Source organism: Natrix helvetica (genome assembly GCF_964273705.1).
Source record: "Natrix helvetica genome assembly, chromosome: 1".
In the NCBI taxonomy this organism is placed as follows: domain Eukaryota; kingdom Metazoa; phylum Chordata; class Lepidosauria; order Squamata; family Natricidae; genus Natrix; species Natrix helvetica.
The window spans coordinates 344,705,210-344,724,183 of record NC_138548.1 but is presented as its reverse complement, the minus strand read 5'-3'; the positions used below and the strand labels follow the sequence as shown (position 1 = coordinate 344,724,183).

Sequence of the window (18,974 nt, the reverse complement as noted above, 5' to 3'; positions counted from 1 at the left end):
GTGCTGGCCAGTTGCTTGGTTACTTTGCTCCTCCTCTCCCAGCCACCTGTTGGAATGACCTTGGTTCCCACAGGAAAGCTTCTTATTTTGACAACAACACCCCAGCTATTTTCCACCCCCTGCGATCTAGTGGCAGCCCTGAAGCCTCAAAGATGGCCCCAGCCAGGTTCACTTCAGGGTTGACAGTGTGATTATTGTTATGGTTTCTAAATTAGGTGGATATACCAAATACATATACGCTTGTCTAAATGAATTTTGGAAACCCAGAGCAGAAGAAAATAACAGGTGCACGGTGCTTTTACCTTGCGGATAGGAATGTAGTCCCCTTCAGTGGAAGTAATATCCACCTCAATGCGTTCCATCAATCCTTCCAGCTGTTCTCGCACATCTCGAGCCCGCCTCATAGAACGAAACTGGATAAAATTCTCATAGCACCATTGCATGGAGTAACCACTTTCTACCCACTAAAAGAGAAGGGGAGGATTAATAGAGATCAAAGGCTTGCTGGGATTTTAAGTGAGGAATGCCATATTCTCAGTGATTTGACTACGTGGTATTGAGTACAAGTAGTCTTTGATTTATGACCATAATGGAGCCAGCCTATTACATTCGGAAGTCGTGATAGACATTAAGTAAAGCATGTCACTTAACAACCCCCACCCCTATTCTCCCAATGTGATCGTTAAATGTATGCACAGGTTGTTAAGTGGAGCATGGGGTGCCTTGGGTGGGGAAGGCCTAGTGCAGGCCCTGAACCAGGCCTCTTAAGGCCTCCCCCACCCAGTAGGTGGGGCCTATCCCTAACCACCATAGCAGGTCCCACATTTTCTCTACTATTAATAACCTATCTGTACTAGCTATTGTCCTCAGTCCCAGAAAACACTCATTTTGTATCTCTTGAGAGTAGAACCTAATGCACTATGAGCTCTGGAAAATCCCACATTAATATCCTAGAACTGCTATTAACACACACAGAGAAGAAGCAAGCATTAATTATCATCCTTCTGAATGAACTTTGTAATAAAAAGTATTCAATAGAAGAGAATATATGTATTCCCAACTACGTAACATCATCAGTTCTAGAAAGGAGTGGGGTTTGCTCCTTGTTTATACAGTAGATTGCCAATTTTGATGGTGGGATGGTTTTCTCCTTAGTAATTCCTTGATTAGACTGTTGCATCCTCTTTTTTTCTTAAATAAAGTGACCTTTGATATACAACTCCACAATAAATGCAAGGCTGGTCGTGATTTAAAGTCATCTACTGAAACTTTCATCAGAGTTATTTCTTCCTCTCTTGCATACACTAATCCCACCTCTACTATCCAGGATATGAAATATTTTTCCCTATTCGGAATTCTAAGAATTGCAGTTCTAAAAATCCGCAGGTTGCCAGGCTAGCCTTGACATTTCATCCTCACCTGAGTATAAACATTGAGAAGAACCAGATGGTCTCCACCAGGCAGGAAGAAATTCATGCGGGCATTGTCAGCATGAACCACTTTGTCCTTAGGACGGTAAAAAATAGCATTGTTGACTGAAAGCATAGCAGCAATGGTCAGGATTTGCTCTGAGCACTTGTATCTGGGGAATTTCCAGTAAAGAAAGAATAATGTTGGTTTTACTGTGATAGAAATAAAGTCAAAGTGAACAAAAGCAATAAAAGCAACCAGAAAACTTCAGAAAAAAAGGGGAACAGACAGATTGAGAGGAGATATACTAACAATAAACTGATGAAGAGCTAAACAAAAATATGATTTAAAATCACAATTTAAATCAGATCTTCTAAACAAATGAAACTTTAGAAGCAGATCAATTTACAATTAATATCAAGTAGGTAGATAGATTCTTAAAAAGAAGATAAAATATTTAAAATTTTACTCAGGAATTGGAAGCATTTTTAATATAGTAATTTCTTTTCAATTCTATCCACACTTAATCAGGAATGTTTTTACGCTTGTAATTTATTATTTAAGTTTTAGAAATACTCTAGATCTATAGGATTTTTGTAATTACATAATCACCGCTGTTCAAATATGTTGCAATTTTCTGGGAAGAATGTAGTAGAGAATTAAGGATTGAACTACCCTGTTTCCCTGAAAATAAGACCTTCCTGGATAATAAGCCCAACCGGGCTTTTGAGCGCATGCACTAAAATAAGTCCTCCCCCAAAAGTAAACCCTCCCCGAAAATATTGCAACACAGCAGCAGCCATGAGGTGACCACGCTCGCTGCCTCCTGTATGTCAAAAGTAATAAGGCCTCCCCAAAAATAAGGCCAAGCACTTATTTCGGGGGGGGGGGTTCAAAAGAAAATAAGACCCTGTCTTATTTTCGGGGGAAACACAGTAAGAAATAGGAGATGGATACAGTATGCTGCACTTGTGATTCCTGAACAAATGTGAACAAGGCCAAAGCCACTATCAACATATTAAAGGGGGGGGGGGGGGACCAGAAACAGCAGATAAGGACTCACTGTTCAGAAGCTAGAATCATCTTCGAGAGCATGGGATCAACAGGCAATTCTGCCATCTTCCGGCCCAACTAAATACAAGACACAGAGTTAATAAATTCAATTAAAGGAGAAAAAAACCCCCACAAGTGTAATATATTTCTCCCACAAGTCAAAACACTATTTCTGATTGAAGTATATTAGCCAAATATTTTGAAGTCATGTGTGCAACAAATTAAAGACATCTGTGACATCTGTTCTGATCACCAGCCATCCTAGCAGACCTCCCCTTTTTTTTAAGTATAGAAAGGGACATGCAGGTACAACACATTCAAATATCTTCCATTCTTCATTGCACTTCTGTTTCCCCTCTCTGCAGGCAGGTACCTCCTTCTAAATTCCTCAAAGCTTCATATATCCTCAGTCTTTTATCCTCATAATAACTGTACACCGAGCTGAGATATAGCCATCTATTTATTTATGTATTTAGATGATTTTTGCAGCAAAAAAAGTAATCTTGATTTAGGCCCACCTACTTAAAATAGAACACTTTAGTGCTCAAATCAAATTGAACAGAAATCTTTCCTGTTATTGTTGATGCAATAATGACAAGGCCTCTTGTATGCTATCCTTGAAGATCACAATGAAAATAATTTGTATCCATGGAACCTAAACTAAGGAGTAACTAGAAAATATAGTTGGATTTGAATACAAATTTGAAGCTTCAGTCTCTTTTCCAACTTCTAACTTCACTCCCACTGATAGACAATCACTTGGCTTTCAAAATAATTGTCCTGCCCTGACAAAATAGCCTTGAATAAGAAATCATACCTTGGTGAGTTCGCCAAGATGGTTGAGGGCCCCCAAGGCATACAGCTGCTCCAGCGCCAATACTAGGGTCTCGTGGGGTGGTGGATCCATGAAGTCAAAGTGAATCAAATCATTGATGCCTAAAGGAAGAGAAGAAATACAACCCAGCTAAGTATTGCATATACAGGTTTCTAGTTTCTACAAGACCTTGAGCCTAGATATTTCCATCTTCCATCATAAGATGCATCTACTGAAATTTAACCCTTAAAAATGATCCAACTTCCACTGTGGGAAATCTTTGTAAATATATTCTAGGATGGAGTGTGCCAGTGGCGTAGCGTGGGTTGTCAGCACCCGGGGCAAGGCAAGTAATTTGCGCCCCCTAAAGCGAGGGCGGCCCGACTGCAGCTGCCCCTGGGTTGGCATCAGTCAAGTGAGGCTCTCCATGCTGGCCTCCTGCCTTCCTCCCGAGGAGGAGCTCGAAGGGCAGCGGGAAAAGGCTCGACTGAAGGGAAGCAGGTGCCGCGGGGGTGGGAGGCGCACCGGGGGCTTCGGGAAGGCGCTGGCTTCCCGGGGCGCTCCAGGCGGAGCGGGAGGACGCGGTGGCGTTGCAGCGGCGAGCAGACGGAGCGCAGCGCAGCGCCGCTCTCCTTCGGCTCCGCCTGGAGCGCCCTGGGAAGCCGGCGCCTTCCCGAAGCCCCCGGTGCGCCTCCCACCCCCGCGGCACCTGCTTCCCTTCAGTCGAGCCTTTTCCCGCTGCCCTTCGAGCTCCTCCTCGGGAGGAAAGAGACGGCCACAGTCCGGCAAAGGGCGGCGCAGGGCGAGTCAGGGCGCCCCCCCAGATGTTGCGCCCGGTGCGGCCGGCCCCCCCTGCACCCCCCACGCTACGCCACTGGAGCGTGCAATCCCCATATTTTACTACCCAAGACTGCCAAAATACACACCTAAGCTTTTGAGAAGAAGCACTACGTTGCCAAGGTTGGTTCTCTGAATCTCTGGCACTGTGGTTTCCTCCATCTCATTTTTGTACGCCCAGGCTGTGTAGAGACGGAAGCACTTCCCTGCAGCCACGCGGCCTGCCCGGCCTGCTCTTTGGTTGGCAGAAGCCTGATGGAGAATATGAAGTCTGTGTTTTTACTGAGATCGGTGAAAACTGCTTATTCCCAGTCATCCAGGACCTGGTTGTCCCAAAGGTGCTTTTTCAAGAGGCACCTGGACTTGCTGGTTTTTCTTTGAAGACATTTCACTTCTCATCCAAGAAGCTTCTTTAGCTCTGACTGGATGGTGGGGAAAGGAAGGATCATCCAGTCAGAGCTGAAGAAGCTTCTTGGATGAGAAGCAAAATGTCTTCAGGGAAAAATCAGAAAGTCCAGTTGCCTCTTGAAAAAAGCACCTTTTGGGTTCCCCAACTAAGACAATCTTAAATCTCACAGTGTAAATGGCAATAAATATGTTTCTCTCACCATTTATCTTTATTGCAGTGAAATTAAGATAATGCTAATTGGTCATCTAGATTTAATTACATATATTCTGACTTGTTTATTTTTTGTTATTTTAACATTTATGTACATATGACAGAAATGTTAAGCCGCTCAGAATTTATTTGGATTGGCATAAACTGTAAGCCTGTTAAAATCTACACAAGCACACCACCACTACACATTTCTAAAAGTTCTTAGTAATATTATAATGTCCACAAGGAATAAAGTGTATTTCAAACATCTACATTTCAGAAAATTCCAGTTTTCCTCAACATTCAGAGACTGCAATTAGAAGAGATGCTCTAATCATTTTTTATTAATGGTTCCACTATCACAGGACTCAACAAGATAATTTATTTGACACCCATAATACTCTCTTAACAATCCTTACTTAACTTTAACTTTATTCAATTTCTAGACCGCCCCTCTCTCAAGAGACTCGGGGCGGTGTACAGGCATATTAAAATAATTGAACAATAAATATACATGGTATAAATACAAAATAAATAAATTAAATATAGGACTGGAGGAGGTAGTAAGGATTCACTGTACAATTTAGTTAAGTTAGATTAAAATTTTAAAAAATTATAAAAACATTTACCCTAAAAACTATCCCAAAATAAAATATCCGCCAGGAGATAAGGGTAGAACTATAAATGGGCCAGGCCGGCTAATCGGAACAGGTGAGTCTTAAGTTTTTGTCGGAAGGAGCGGAAGTCGGTAGTAGTTCTAATATCGGGGGGGAGGTCATTCCAGAGGGTTGGGCCCATCACAGAGAAGGCTCTACTCCTAGGCGCCGCCCGTTGGCATTGCTTAGTGGACGGCACCCGGAGGAGTCCCTCCCTGTGAGAGCGAATTGGTCGCAGGGATGTATGTGGTAGGATGCGATCCCGCAGGTAGCTAGGTCCTGTGCCATGGAGCGCTTTGAAGATGGTAATCAGCACATTGAAACGCACCCGAAAAACCACAGGCAGCCAGTGCAGCTCGCGCAGGAGAGGTGTTATGTGGGAGTACCTAGTACTCCCCATGATGGCCCGCGCGGCCGCATTCTGAACGAGCTGTAGTCTTCGGGTACATCCCAAGGGGAGCCCCATGTAGAGAGCGTTGCAGTAGTCCAGACGAGACGTCACGAGCGCATGAGTGACTGTGCGTAAGGCAGCCCGGTCCAATAGGGGGCGCAATTGGCGCACCAGGCGAACCTGGTGGAACGCCCCCCTTGCCACGGCTGCCACATGGTCATCCATCGACAGCCGGGCATCTAGGAGGACGCCCAAATTGCGCGCCCGTTCCACAGGGGGCAATTGTTCGCCCCCTATGGCCAGTGATGGGATCAACTGGTTGAACCGAGGTGCCGGTAACCACAGCCACTCGGTCTTGGAGGGGTTAAGCTTGAGTCTGTTGTCCCCCATCCAGACCCGGACGGCTTCCAAACACCGGGACATCATTTCGACAGCCTAGTTGGGGTGGTTTGGGGTGGAAATGTACAGCTAAGTGTCATCAGCGTACAGATGGTATCCAACCCCAAAGCCACGGATGATCTCACCCAGTGGCTTCACATATGTGTTGAACAGAAGGGGCGAGAGGACCGACCCCTGCGGCACCCCACAAGTGAGTGACCTCAGGGTCGACCTCTGCCCCCCTGCCAGCACACATTGCGTCCGGTCGGAGAGGTAGGAGTCGAACCACCGCAAAACGGTGCCCCCAACTCCCATCCCCTCCAGCCGGCGCAATAGGATACCATGGTCGATGGTATCAAAAGCCGCTGACAGATCTAATAGGACCAGGATAGAGGAACAGCCCCTATCTCTGGCCCTCCAGAGATCATCAACCAACGCGACCAAGGCCGTCTCCGTGCTGTGACCAGGTCGGAAACCGGACTGGCGCGGGTCTAGATAGTCGGTTTCTTCCATGTGTCGTGGAAACTGCTGTGCCACCACATTCTCTACAACCTTCGCTAGAAAGGGAAGGTTGGAGACAGGACGATAATTAGCTAGTTCCGTCGGGTCCAGGGAAGGCCTCTTGAGTAAGGGCCTCACCACCGCCTCTTTCAAGGCAGCCGGTAAGGACCCCTCACCCAATGAGGCGTTCACTAGGCCCAGGAGCCAGCCTCATGTCACTTCCCAGGATGCCAGTACCAGCCAGGAGGGGCACGGGTCCAATAAACATGTAGTGGGTCGCAGCCGTCCGCGTAACCTGTCCAAATCCTCGGGGGCAACAGAATCAAACTCCTCCCAGAATGGTCTCTCAAGACTCGCTGTTGACGGCTCCTCCGGTCCACTGAAGGGGGCCCATCCACTCCGGATCTGAGCGATTTTGTCCTGCAGATATTCCCCAAACTCCTCTGTTCTGCCCTGTAAAGGGGCTTCCCGCGACCTCTGTGATAAGAGGGAGCGGGTTACCCGGAACAGGGCAGCAGGGCGGTTATCGGCAGACGCAATAAGGGTGGCACCTTGCCGAACTACCCCTTGCTTTGATCTATATGTTATGCACACATTCTAACTATTTTTCTTAAGGACCCTGCAGGGTTAGAGCTTCACCATCGGTGGGTTGGTGAATACCATTTCATGGACAGTACAAAATGGATTTCTACACAACTTCATAGCTTTACAGAATCAGAGATCATAAATCCCTGATGATATTTCATTGTTCTGTGGTTTTTATGAACTGTCTCCAGGTTAACTACATTTCTTACTAAATTACTTCCTGCAAACGAATTAGCACCAACACGAATAAGAGAACCAGATTAAATGAGAGCTTTAGATAACTTTGAAGACATTCAAGTTCAGCAAATGAGATAGATTAGATGGGAAAGGGAATGGGGAAGTAAAGTACTGATACCAGATACCCGAGAACAGGGGGTAACAATGAGGGACTCCATGCCCGTGCGAGCATTGTAACTCTTCTGTTTGCAAAACCCAGGGTCAATCACGTAAATTATGCCATCGATGGTCAGTGATGTCTCTGCTATGTTTGTGGCCACAACAACCTGAGGAGAGAAGAGATACTCATAAATGATTGTGTAAGGTAGCTACTTATACTATAAATGTCATAAATTATAGTACCTTAATTCCAAGAGATGAAGGGGCTCAAAACAGAAGTTAGTATTTTTCAGCCATGGCATCAACACCATGGAACAAGATGTTTTAACCAAGGCAGCTTGAAGGCTGGGGAATTCTGGGAGTTGAAGTCCACACATCTTCAAGCTGCCAAGGTTGAGAAACACTGTTCTAGAAGCTCGATGATGGTCTTCAGGAAGGTAGCAAAGACCCTATTCTTCTGTAGGGCCTTAAGAAGGGCCTACCTGCTAGCTGGAAGGTGATTGTCTTAGCTAATTTATTTGCTGTAACATCTCTTGTAGCTTATTTATATGGTGCATGTCTTTCTTTTTTTTACCACGGATGTTTTCAGACAGTTTTCACACTTTTTAAAGTCACCATGATTCAAATTGACTATTCAAAAAAATAAATAAAATGTACAACACCACGCTGATTAAGGCGGTCTAGCTCTAATCCTGATTTCTTCATTAAAAACATCACAGGAAACAAGTCTCTGAAAGATCTCTGCCCAAGAATTAGCTAATACAAATAAACAATACTACATAGAGAAATGGCATACTGTAGGTCTTGGTAAAGCAGCTTCAAATATATTTACTATGGAGGGGAAAAATCTGATTGTCTTGAGTCCTTTTCTTTCACGTTGTGATTGATTTTCTGATTTCTCCCTCCTTCCCTTTAAAACCAGGACAGTCACTAAAGTGTATTAGGTCAATTACATGCCTGTATTAGTGACTTGAGAGGAGATGAAAGAAGAAGGGGGGAGGGTTAGGGGAAAGTTGCTTAAGTACATAATGAAGCAAATGTTGCTATTGCTGGAAGGCAATCCCTGATCTATCCAAGTCAGACAAGATGTTGCACCTAGATTCAAAGGAAATTTGGGAAGGCTAATGTCAAATGTCAGTACTGCTGAAATTTTCCTGCCTGGTAGATGAATGTCTTTCAAAAATCCTTTCCTCTAGGGAGGTTAGAGGTTCTATTTTGTGCAAGAGTTGTGCATGTGTTATGCTTTCTTTTGTTGGTAGGCAGCCAATAGGCAAATGAAAAGACATTATGCATTGTGTACATTACATAAGCATTGTTAATCATGCTGTCGAGCTTCCAGGCTGCAGGTGGTAAAATACATATTCAATGTTGCTTTTATTTCTTTGTTTTACACGTTCTGTTGGTGCTGAATTTTCTGCATGTTAATTGCACGATGTGTTTCCTTATTGTTAGATTCCTGGCAGGCTGCAAAGACAGAAATTAGCTCTATTCATAGACAATAGGAAGAGAGAGTTGGTTTCAAGCCAAGAGCTAAAGGTGTGATTTTTCCCCCGTTGTTGTTTTTGTAGTCTCTATTTAATGCGATGTAGAGTATTGCTCTTTGTTAAGCTTCTGTGATAGTTGGCATAGGGAAGCAGGCTTTAAAAGACTTCAATTTTTAAAAAAATCCTAATTTTTCTCCTGTAGGTAAAGAGCTAGACAGCAGTCAACAGACATTATTATTTCACCATAGGAAGATACTTGTTTTGCATTCCTATTGCCTCTACAGTGAAATACTTGAACTGTTCAGCAAATAGAACACATAACACTTGAGGAATTCAGAATTTGTTCTTTTATCACTGCCAACCTGGTTGTTTTATCTCATTCTCAAAACAAAACCTCTTCTCTTTGTCCACACCCCTAATGTTCATCTTCTTTCAACTATCTACAGTACTTGAGTATCAAAAAGAGGTCCTCCCAATATTTATTCCCTTCAAGCAACAAAATAGAATACTAAACAACTGATGTCTGAAACTGCATCTCCCCAAATACAACACTTAGGCCAAAGTTTTCCGCCCTCTCCTTTTCCAAACATCTCAAATGCAACTCTCTAAATCAGGGGTCTCCAAACTGAGCAACGTGCTGGCTGGGGAATTCTGGAAGTTGAAGTCTTAAAACTGCCACGTTTGGAGACCCCTGCTCTAAATAATGAAAGCTGCACAGGTTAGCCCCTGCTGCTTTATACAACCAGCTTTTACCTTCCGAGCTCCTGGTGGGGTTGGTTCAAAGATCTTGGCCTGCATGTCGGAGGGCAGATTAGCATAAATTGGAAGGACCAAAAGTTCTGCAATTTTGGAGCCCAAGCGCCGGCAACGATCTTGTAACATCTCACAGCAGGCTTCAATTTCTTCCTGTCAATAAAAATGGAAGTGAAGCTCTGTTTATTATACTACAATACTGGTAAATAATGGTGGTAAATTAGGAGAAAACACACAAGAGCTTACCTGGCCCGTAAGAAACACAAGGATGTCCCCTCGGGGCTGAGTAACATGAATCTGCAGCACCGATACCACACAGGCTTCCAAATAATCAGCCTCTGGTGCCTATAGGGAAGAGGCAGAGGGAGAACAATCAAATTACAGGCAGTCCTCAGTTAGTGACCATTTGTTAAGCAACCATTCAAAGTTACGGCAGTGCTGAACAAATGAGAGTTAATCCCCAAAGTTACAGCATGTGAGTAGCTATAATGAGCCTTGGTTGCGCAGTGGTTAAAGTGCAGTACTGCAGGCTACTTCTGCTGACTGCCAGCTGACTGCAATTTGGCTGTTCGACTCTCACCAGGCTCAAGGTGGACTCAGCCTTCCATCTTTCCGAGGTGGGTAAAATGAGGAGCCAGATTGTTGGGGGCAATAGGTTGACTCTGTAAACTGCTTAGAGAGGTCTATAAAAGCACTGTGAAGCGGTATATAAGTCTATGTGCTATTGCTATAACCGCATGTGATCAACATTTGAGTGCTTAGTGGGTTGCATAGGCACTTCAACTCTCCCATCTATCTCCCTTTGCCTCTCTGTCCTTTTGGTGCCCTGCACTCCGTTGCCTCAACCTGCACTCCTCTGATCTTGCCATCCCCAGCTGACCTTTGCCATCTTCTTCCTCCCACTGTTGATGAGGCATGCCTGACTTACCCTTTGGGGGGCAGCTGTTGGCTGCGTCAGCCTTTCTTTCAAGGCCGCGTGCACCATTCTCCAAATTGTGTGTGGCCTTGACATGAGGTTTTGAAGCTTTCCAAAGCCTTGCAAGAAAGCTGCATGCAATTTGGACGAGGTGCCATAGGATTTGGACAAGGCCGGACATGGCTTTGGGAAGCAGGTCTGGTGCAGCAAGTAAGGCAGACCTCGCAGCAGTGGGAGGAGAAAGACGGCGAAGATCAACTGAGGATGGCAAGGACAGTAGAGCAGCAGGATGACTGAGGACTAGCTATAACTCTTCTTGAGTTAAATAAACACAACTTCATCTCCCTTAATGGTTTCTACTATTGCTTGTCCTTGTTCCTCACTCAGCTTTTCTTCTCTAGATTAGATATGCTTCTTCTATAGGTGATTTTCTCCTTTTGCTCTAATTTTGTGAGACTAGAAAGATTTATTATAGGATAAGGGCATCAGAAAAATTCTCGTCCCAATTGTGGTCGTAAGTCAGGGACTACCTGTAGCAAATAATGACTGTACAAAAGATAAGCCAAGTTAGGAAAGCTGAACAGAATGAAATCCAGTTATGAGAATAAAGCCTGTGACGGGGCAGCACACAACAGCTATAAGAATGAAGAGTGGTACAATCTGCAACTTCAACTTACGAGCATATAAATTCACGTTTGGACATAGGAATTGGCATTCTAGAAATCTTACATCCACATCCACTGAGGTTGATCACATTGTTTCCTCAGCCCTTGACACATATATACACACAAAACACTTTGTGCTTGCTAACCTTAGTGTAATAAATGTCAACAGGAAAACGGCGCCCCGGGATGCGGAAGATGGGAGCATCGTCAAAGAAGGTGGAAAAGCGCTCGGTGTCCAGGGTGGCACTAGCAATCAGCACCTTCAGCTCAGGCCGGAAACGAGCAATGTCCTTGATCAAGCCAAACAGGATGTCAGTATGCAGCGTACGCTCATGAGCCTCATCGATGAGGATGACGCTAGAAGGCAAGCCAGAAAGGGTGTGGTACTGGTTAACACTCATGTAATATTTCTACTCATTTGCAAGGGAGTTTGTAATCTTGGGTCTGTTTAAAATCAGGCCACTGTTGGCTTTTTTTTTTTTTTACTAGGGTAGGAAGACTACAATTTACAGTGTACTATAAAGACTACAATTTTAAGGAATCGAAGGAGATCAGCCTCGAATCTAGCTCTTTTAAAACCATAGCTTACTCATTAAATGATCATTACTCATCACTATGATCCCACACGGCACACCACTCTCAGAACTGCGGAGACTTTCTTTCCAACTATTGTCCCAAAGCAAGCTCTAAAATGGGACTGCCCTCTGCAGCAATTCTAAAATCAGACCCTCACATGAAATATCGTTTATTGCCCTAGATCCAGCTTACCATGCAAATCCAAAAGGACATCTCTGGCAGTGGTGGGATTCAATTTTTTTTACTGCCGGTTCTGTGGGCCTGGCTTGGTGGGTGTGGCAGGGGAAGGATACTGCAAAATCCCCATTTCCCCCTGATCAGCTGGGGCTTGGGAGGCAGAGAACAGATGGGGGGCAGGGCCAGAGGTGATATTTACCAGTTTTCCAAACTACTCAAAATTTCCGCTACCGGTTCTCCAGAACTGGTCAGAACCTGCTGAATATCACCTCTGATCTCTGGGCTCAGATTCATGTTTGAAAACCATAGCATAGGTATGGTTTTGCTCACTCATTCTCATTAGAATTTATTCAGTGAGCATTTTAAAATTTAGCTGTATTCTGTGGTATTTGGAAATAGTTATTTTTATAGTTAGTCCCATTGACTATCAGGCAAGATTCGAGCTAAAATAGATCTGCAATTTAATTTGCTATGGGAAAGCTACTTCAGCTATTTATCTCAAAACAAACAAACACTCATGCATTCCCCGTGATTAAGCCACTAGTGCAAGTGTCCACTGCTGTTACTCACCTGTAGCTGCTCAGGTCAGGTTCAGTGAGAAATTCTCTGAGCAGCATCCCATCTGTCATGTATTTCAACACTGTCCGCTCTGAAGTGCAATCTTCAAAACGGATGCTGAATCCTACCTGTGGTAAAGGCATAGAGCTGTCTTTATTACACACAGAGCAACGTTTGTCCAGGAATTCTATTTAATTCAAATCAAGGCAGTCTCCAAAGAAATATAAATATCCCCCCCAGCTTACAACCACAATTGAGCCCAAAATTTATGTTACCAAGCAAGGTAGTTTTGCCATAATTTACCTTTCTTTTCACAGTTGTTAAGTGAATCACTGCCATTGGTAAGTTAGTAACACGGCTGTTAAGTGAAGCTTCTTACTTTGCTCGTGAGAAGATCACAAAGGATGATCACATGACCCCAGGACACTGCAACTGTCATAAATATGAACCGGTTGCAAAGCATCTGAATTTTGAGCATATACCATGGCAATGGTGAACCACTTCCATACTGTTGCTAAGAAAACTAAATAGACATATCCAAGAAGTCACCAGAAACCAATCTCCTCTCCAAGGAAATATTAATGCTTGTATTACCTTGAGAAATAGATACTGTTATGAGGCTAATGAGTATTATGATGGCCAACGCATCACTTGCCTTCAGGTCCACGTCAAATAAGGGTGAACAAGGGACACATTGACTTTTATCTGAAAGTTTGGGATAATGCTTATATTTATAAGTAGTCCTGCTGGATCAGCCAACTAGGTGCTTCTGTAGAAGAGATGGTGGAGATAGGTATATCCCTCCTCCACCCCTGTACATCTACAACTAGTATTTGGGGGTATGCTGCCCCCAATCCAGAAATAAAACTGAAATCTCAAAACCAAAAGCCCTTGATACACAGGTCCTTCAATGTACCCATCACTACATATTTTTTTTAAACAAAGTTTTATTGGTTTTTTAAAAAATTTACAAGGAAAAAGGTAGTGGAAAGGTACAAATTTTGGCGGTTGCAGTGTGCGGTAGGTGCCCCCTCCCTCCATACTCAAAGTATACATTTACAGAGAAGTCATTACTAAATAGTAACATATCGTCAGCATCACTACATTTTGTGGCACTGAATTCTATAGAGGAATAATGCATGCTCTATTTGAGTGTGAATGTTTTCAGGCCAGAGAACCAACTTTTTCTCCAACGATATTGGCTGCCATTAAAATCATTACTGGCCATCCCAAAATTAGATCAGGGATTATAAAATGGCTAAAACGATTGGTAACGTAAACTATACAAATTTGTTCCTTCCCCTCTCCCTCTTCAAAACATACTTCATTTCCAAGCTTGACATTCATTTCCTGGGAAACACGGGCAGCAACACTCATAGCTGCTACTCGCCTGGGTTGAGTACAGCCAATCTTCATTCCTTTCTTGGTGTAACCCTGTTAGGAAGAGAGAGAGAGAGAGAGCGAATCTCCATGATTCAAGATCTCAATACCAAAGCTGTTATGTGCATAAAATGGTTTGTGTAGGAGCTAGGTACTCCCATGTAACACCGCTCCTGCGCGAGCTGCACTGGCTGCCTGTGGTCTTTCGGGTGCGTTTCAAGGTTTTGACCACCATCTCTAAAGCGCTCCATGGCATAGGGCCCAGTTACCTGCGGGATCGCGTCCTCCCACATACATCCCAGCGGCCAATTCGCTCTCACAGGGAGGGGCTTCTCCTGGTGCCGTCCGCTAGGCAATGCCAGCGGGCGACGCCAAGGAGTAGGGCCTTCTCTGTGATGGGCCCAACCCTATGGAATGACCTCCCCCCCCGACATTAGAATCACCACCGACTTCCGCTCCTTCCGGCAGAAACTAAAGACTCACCTGTTCCGACTGGCTGGCCTGGCATAATTTCAACGCCTATCTCCTGGCATTTATATTTTTACTGGTTTTTAAGGGGATTATTCTGTAGACTTAATTTTATCGGGTATTGGGATTTTAATGTCTGTTTATTTTAATTATTTATTAGCAATACAGTCCTGCACATCTTTTATCCTCCTCTTATCCATCTATTTTATATTTGTATATATATATTGTCCATTTAGTAATTTTAATTGTTTTAATTTTGTTCTTTGACATGGACTGTACACCGCCCCGAGTCCCTTTCGGGAGAGGGGGCGGTCTATAAGCGCTAATAAATTGAAATTGAATTGAAATTAAAATACTATGCATGCTGGGGATAGTGGATTATAAACTCAGCAGTTCATAGCCGCACTCAATAATTTATGGGTGTGCATAGAATTATTTGTGTAAGTGCTAAAACCTCTTCCTGCTGGGGTCATTGGATTATACACTCAATTGTTTATGGATATACTAATAAGCAGACAATGGAACACCTGGGGTTTGTCAAGTATGAAAAATAGACTTGTTTCTTCTGTGTAAATCATCCCAAAGCACTGATTCAAAAGTTTTAGTACATGCACATTTTAAATATTCCTAAAATCTAAAACCATTTTTTCAAGGGCATCTCTGGAAATGTAAATACTCAACTTGTATTGAGTGGGCAGCAAAATGTGGGTTTTGTAGAATGTGTCCAAAGGCAAGATGTGGTCAAATCAGAACACAAGCGCTGTAGAAAATACTACCTACCCTTCTAAAGTTCTGGATGGCACTTAACAGTGTTGTTTTTCAGTGGGGTTTTGGCTTGCCGTGAAGGCTGTGAAAGATAATTTCATTTTTACTGTCCAAAGCTTGAACAACTGGGGCAGTTTATAAAATAAATAACTATTTGAGGGGATGTTTTTTTTTAATGTGCATTTTTTCATCTTGATTCTTGCCCCACTGTTACAATCATAACAGTTTTAAAATCCTAAGTTGCATTTGGAATGGAGGGCAGAAATTAGGAAAAAAATCTTTATGGACCAATTTTTTTAAAAAACTGGAATCTCCTTGAGTTTTATTTGTAGCTCAAAACAATGTCCACATACCCCATTCAAAGGCTGAGCAACCATGGACCAGTGACTACCATGATTTCCAGAGAAAGGCACTGGGGGGGGGGGAGGGAGAGAGGGAGAGAGGGAGAGAGAGAGAGAGAGAGAGAGGGAGGGAGGGAGGGAGGGAGGGAGGGAGGGAGGGAGGGAGAGAGAGAGAGAGAGAGAGAGAGAGAGAGAGAGAGAGAGAGAGAGAGAGAGAGAGAGAGAGAGAGAGAGAGAGAGAGAGAGAGAGAGAGAGAGAGAGAGAGAGAGAGAGAGAGAGAGAGAGAGAGAGAGAGAGAGAGAACAGGACAGGTGAAGTCCAGCCAAAGACAACCGCAGCACAGTGAGCATTTCTGGAGAACCGAATTGCAATGCAGACCGAATCCTAATATCGTATGCAGGTCTATGATTACAGAAGTAGGGTGTTTGCCCCTGTTGCTTTTAGAACACCAATCCCTAGCATGAAGTAGGGACCAAAGAAGCAGCATTTCCCTCCTGTAGGCTTCACCATGGATCTCTTTCACTCCTGCAATTAAATATTCTCCCCCTTCCCTATCGAGTTACCTCTTCGCACAAATACTGTGGGATTTGAGTGGTCTTGCCAGAGCCGGTTTCCCCTTCGATAATCAGCATCTGATGTTCAGCAATGGCGGCCAGTAAGTCTTCACGGTATGGGAAAATAGGAAGGCTGCGGCGCACCTCCTGGATAGACAACTTCTTGAGTTCAGCCTGGGACAGTTCTGGCTTCTCCTCCTGGCACCGAGGAAACAAGAGTTAGACAAGCTTCCCTGGATCAACAAGAACTGGTGGAGTCTCTTTGGTTCTATATTTCCTATCACTGGACAAAACTGATACCGCAAGCAGAATGTGGGAGGCACTGTAGATCAATGGCGTTTATCTTTGTTTACCTGTCAAAGCTATCAGGCGCAATCCTACGTACTGCTTGATAACAACCCAGAAACAATCTATTTGATTCCAGAGGTGGGTCCCTACCGGTTCCGCCAAACTGGTAATAACTTGGCTGCCTGGATCCCTGGAATCAGCAGCGACCCAGGCCTGCCATGCCCCTCAACTGGTTCTCTCAGTGGCGCCATCTTGTTTTACCTTCTGTGCATGCGCAGAACAATTTTTGTTGCATTGTGCATGCGTGTGTGGCGCATCCCTTAGCAAACTAGCAGTAGCAGCAGCCAGAACCCACCCCTGTTTGATTCCCTTAATTTATTCTATCGAGATATTGAGCTAGTCAGTCTGACTCAGCTACCAGAGTTTCCTTTGGTCACCCATATTTAAGCAGCAGTTTAATACAGAGAGTGATGGCCTTGAGAGAAATATTCAGAAGCTGTTACAAAACCAAAAAGGGCAAAAGCCAGCCTTGAGCCATGGGGATGGATATAATATTAGGAAGTGACTCAGGATGGCTCCTCCCTGACTCACTGGGATTTAAGAGGGAGGGGGAAAGGAAAGCAAACACACTTACAAGATTCTGTTATTTCTACTTCCCTGCTACTGTCAAATCCTAGACTCCTTATCTATGTTCTCATTATTGTAATATTTAATAAATAGCTTCCTTTCACTAACTCATCAAAATCAATTCCCATTTTCTAGAATTCCTTCTGTTGAGGCAGAGCTATTTGCCCAGCTTTTGCTTTTAAGACTCTTCATTTGTCCATGTGAGATCTCTAACCCAGGAGTCCCCAATCTGTAGGCCATTGTCCAGTACTGGGCCGCACGCCAATCACCACTGGGCCATGTGAGTGGCTAGACAGTGCGCGCATCTCCACCTGAGACTTGCCACAACCCCACTCATGCAAGTTTCGTCACGGCTCCACTCGCGCAAGCGTCACTGTGAACATTGGACACATACATGCTTGCCCCTCCCACAAAATAATTCCCCTTCCCCCCCCCTTCAGGCCACCAACCCCAAAAGGTTGGGGAATTCTGCTCCAATCAATTGACCAGAATCACTTCATTGAGTTGGGCAGCTACAGAAATTGAATAAATAAATGAAATAAATTGATCCTTACATCCCAGAGAAATAAGTATTTTTCAGGGACAAGATCTGAATTTCCACCAGGAGTTCCTGGCTACGTTAGTGTCTTATCTTCTCTATTTCCCAGCCTGCACCTTCTTACCTTGTTCTGATTTGCGCCCCGCATTTGCACAGCATTCACAAACTGGATCATCTCATCCTCCTCAAGCACATACTCATAGTTTTTGCGTGGATGCCGCTGATTGGCGTCCCGGGCCCCAAAACGGAGAGCAGCTGCCCCAATGTGGTCTTCCTCCCAGCGCCGCTGCTCATCTCTTGGAGCCATGTGATCCTCTGCCTGGGGCTCCTCATAACGATCAGGAATCTTCTGCAGGGCAAAATCAAAGAGAATCACCAGTGCATTCAGCAGCTCAGTAGCCAAGGTTTTAGTTCAACAGCGCAGTATTTTTTGCACATTTTCTTCAGAAGTATGAAGTTATATCCCCAAGTGCATGTAATTCCAGGAAGCATTAAAACTCCCTTGTCTTTTTGTACATTCCATCTACTGACCCAAGAACCAGAATCCCGTGAAAAGGACAACAAGTAATAGGACTGAACCTCAGTGCTTGGGTTCAGACACAGAGGTTTAATTTAATGTGGCCGAAGTAAAAGCTAATAAAAATATTTAGAGAAGAATTGGATTTTAGGTTCTGGAAGATTTTTTTCCTTTGTTTTTTTCTGATGCACAACTTTTTTTTTTCTTTTTAATGTTATATAAAATGGCTAAGATATGAAATTTGAAAATACATCAGATCAAAAAATAAACCAACAAGCAGAAAGTCAGAGAAGCTGCTCTTAAGATAGGCAAACTTTCAGTTTCGAAAAAGTCCAGAAAAATGATAAAACGATAGCAAGAAACATTGCAAGAAATACAAGCTGCTGCTAATAAAGTGTTTCAGATAGTGGGACTGATAAGGATTGTTCTGACTCCCCCGTCTGTCCTGGTGGATACTCGTGAAGACAAAAGCCAGAATTTACCAAACATTTGGTCTTCCGTGTTCAGTTTATTGAGTTGATTCCGAGTGAAGCAAATTGCGTGCTTACTGATGTTCAGCAATAGAAAACATGCTACAGCAGTGATGCAGATCCTCCAATGGTTGCCAACAGGTGTCTAGATGCAATTTAGCCCCACACATGTTGGTCCCTGGTTACCTGCAGATTATTTTAGGTAGCGTTCTTTCCTAGCCCTGATTATTGCAAATGTTTAACTGGAGACCACCGGGATAACCCAAAAACAATACTTTATGCCCTTTCTTCGATCTATCACTCATAAGAGGGAAGTAGCCATCTCACCCATTCCTGG

At 43.9% G+C, this 18,974-nt stretch overlaps 1 protein-coding gene across 2 annotated transcripts in view; it reads right to left on the bottom strand.

The window, feature by feature from the left end:
• Positions 1–18,974, bottom strand: part of DHX16 (DEAH-box helicase 16) — a 103,283-nt gene that overhangs the window by 2,172 nt on the left and 82,137 nt on the right. For both annotated transcript variants that reach the window (XM_081935552.1, XM_081935551.1), the window contains 13 exons: positions 17,775–17,999; positions 16,207–16,395; positions 14,012–14,122; positions 12,701–12,816; positions 11,524–11,734; positions 10,043–10,141; positions 9,797–9,949; positions 7,586–7,726; positions 4,204–4,366; positions 3,281–3,399; positions 2,474–2,541; positions 1,420–1,582; positions 303–464 (listed from right to left, as the gene is read on the bottom strand). In XM_081935552.1, coding sequence (XP_081791678.1) covers positions 303–464; positions 1,420–1,582; positions 2,474–2,541; positions 3,281–3,399; positions 4,204–4,366; positions 7,586–7,726; positions 9,797–9,949; positions 10,043–10,141; positions 11,524–11,734; positions 12,701–12,816; positions 14,012–14,122; positions 16,207–16,395; positions 17,775–17,999 — 1,920 coding nt within the window. The remainder of the gene's footprint in view (positions 1–302; positions 465–1,419; positions 1,583–2,473; positions 2,542–3,280; positions 3,400–4,203; positions 4,367–7,585; positions 7,727–9,796; positions 9,950–10,042; positions 10,142–11,523; positions 11,735–12,700; positions 12,817–14,011; positions 14,123–16,206; positions 16,396–17,774; positions 18,000–18,974) is intronic.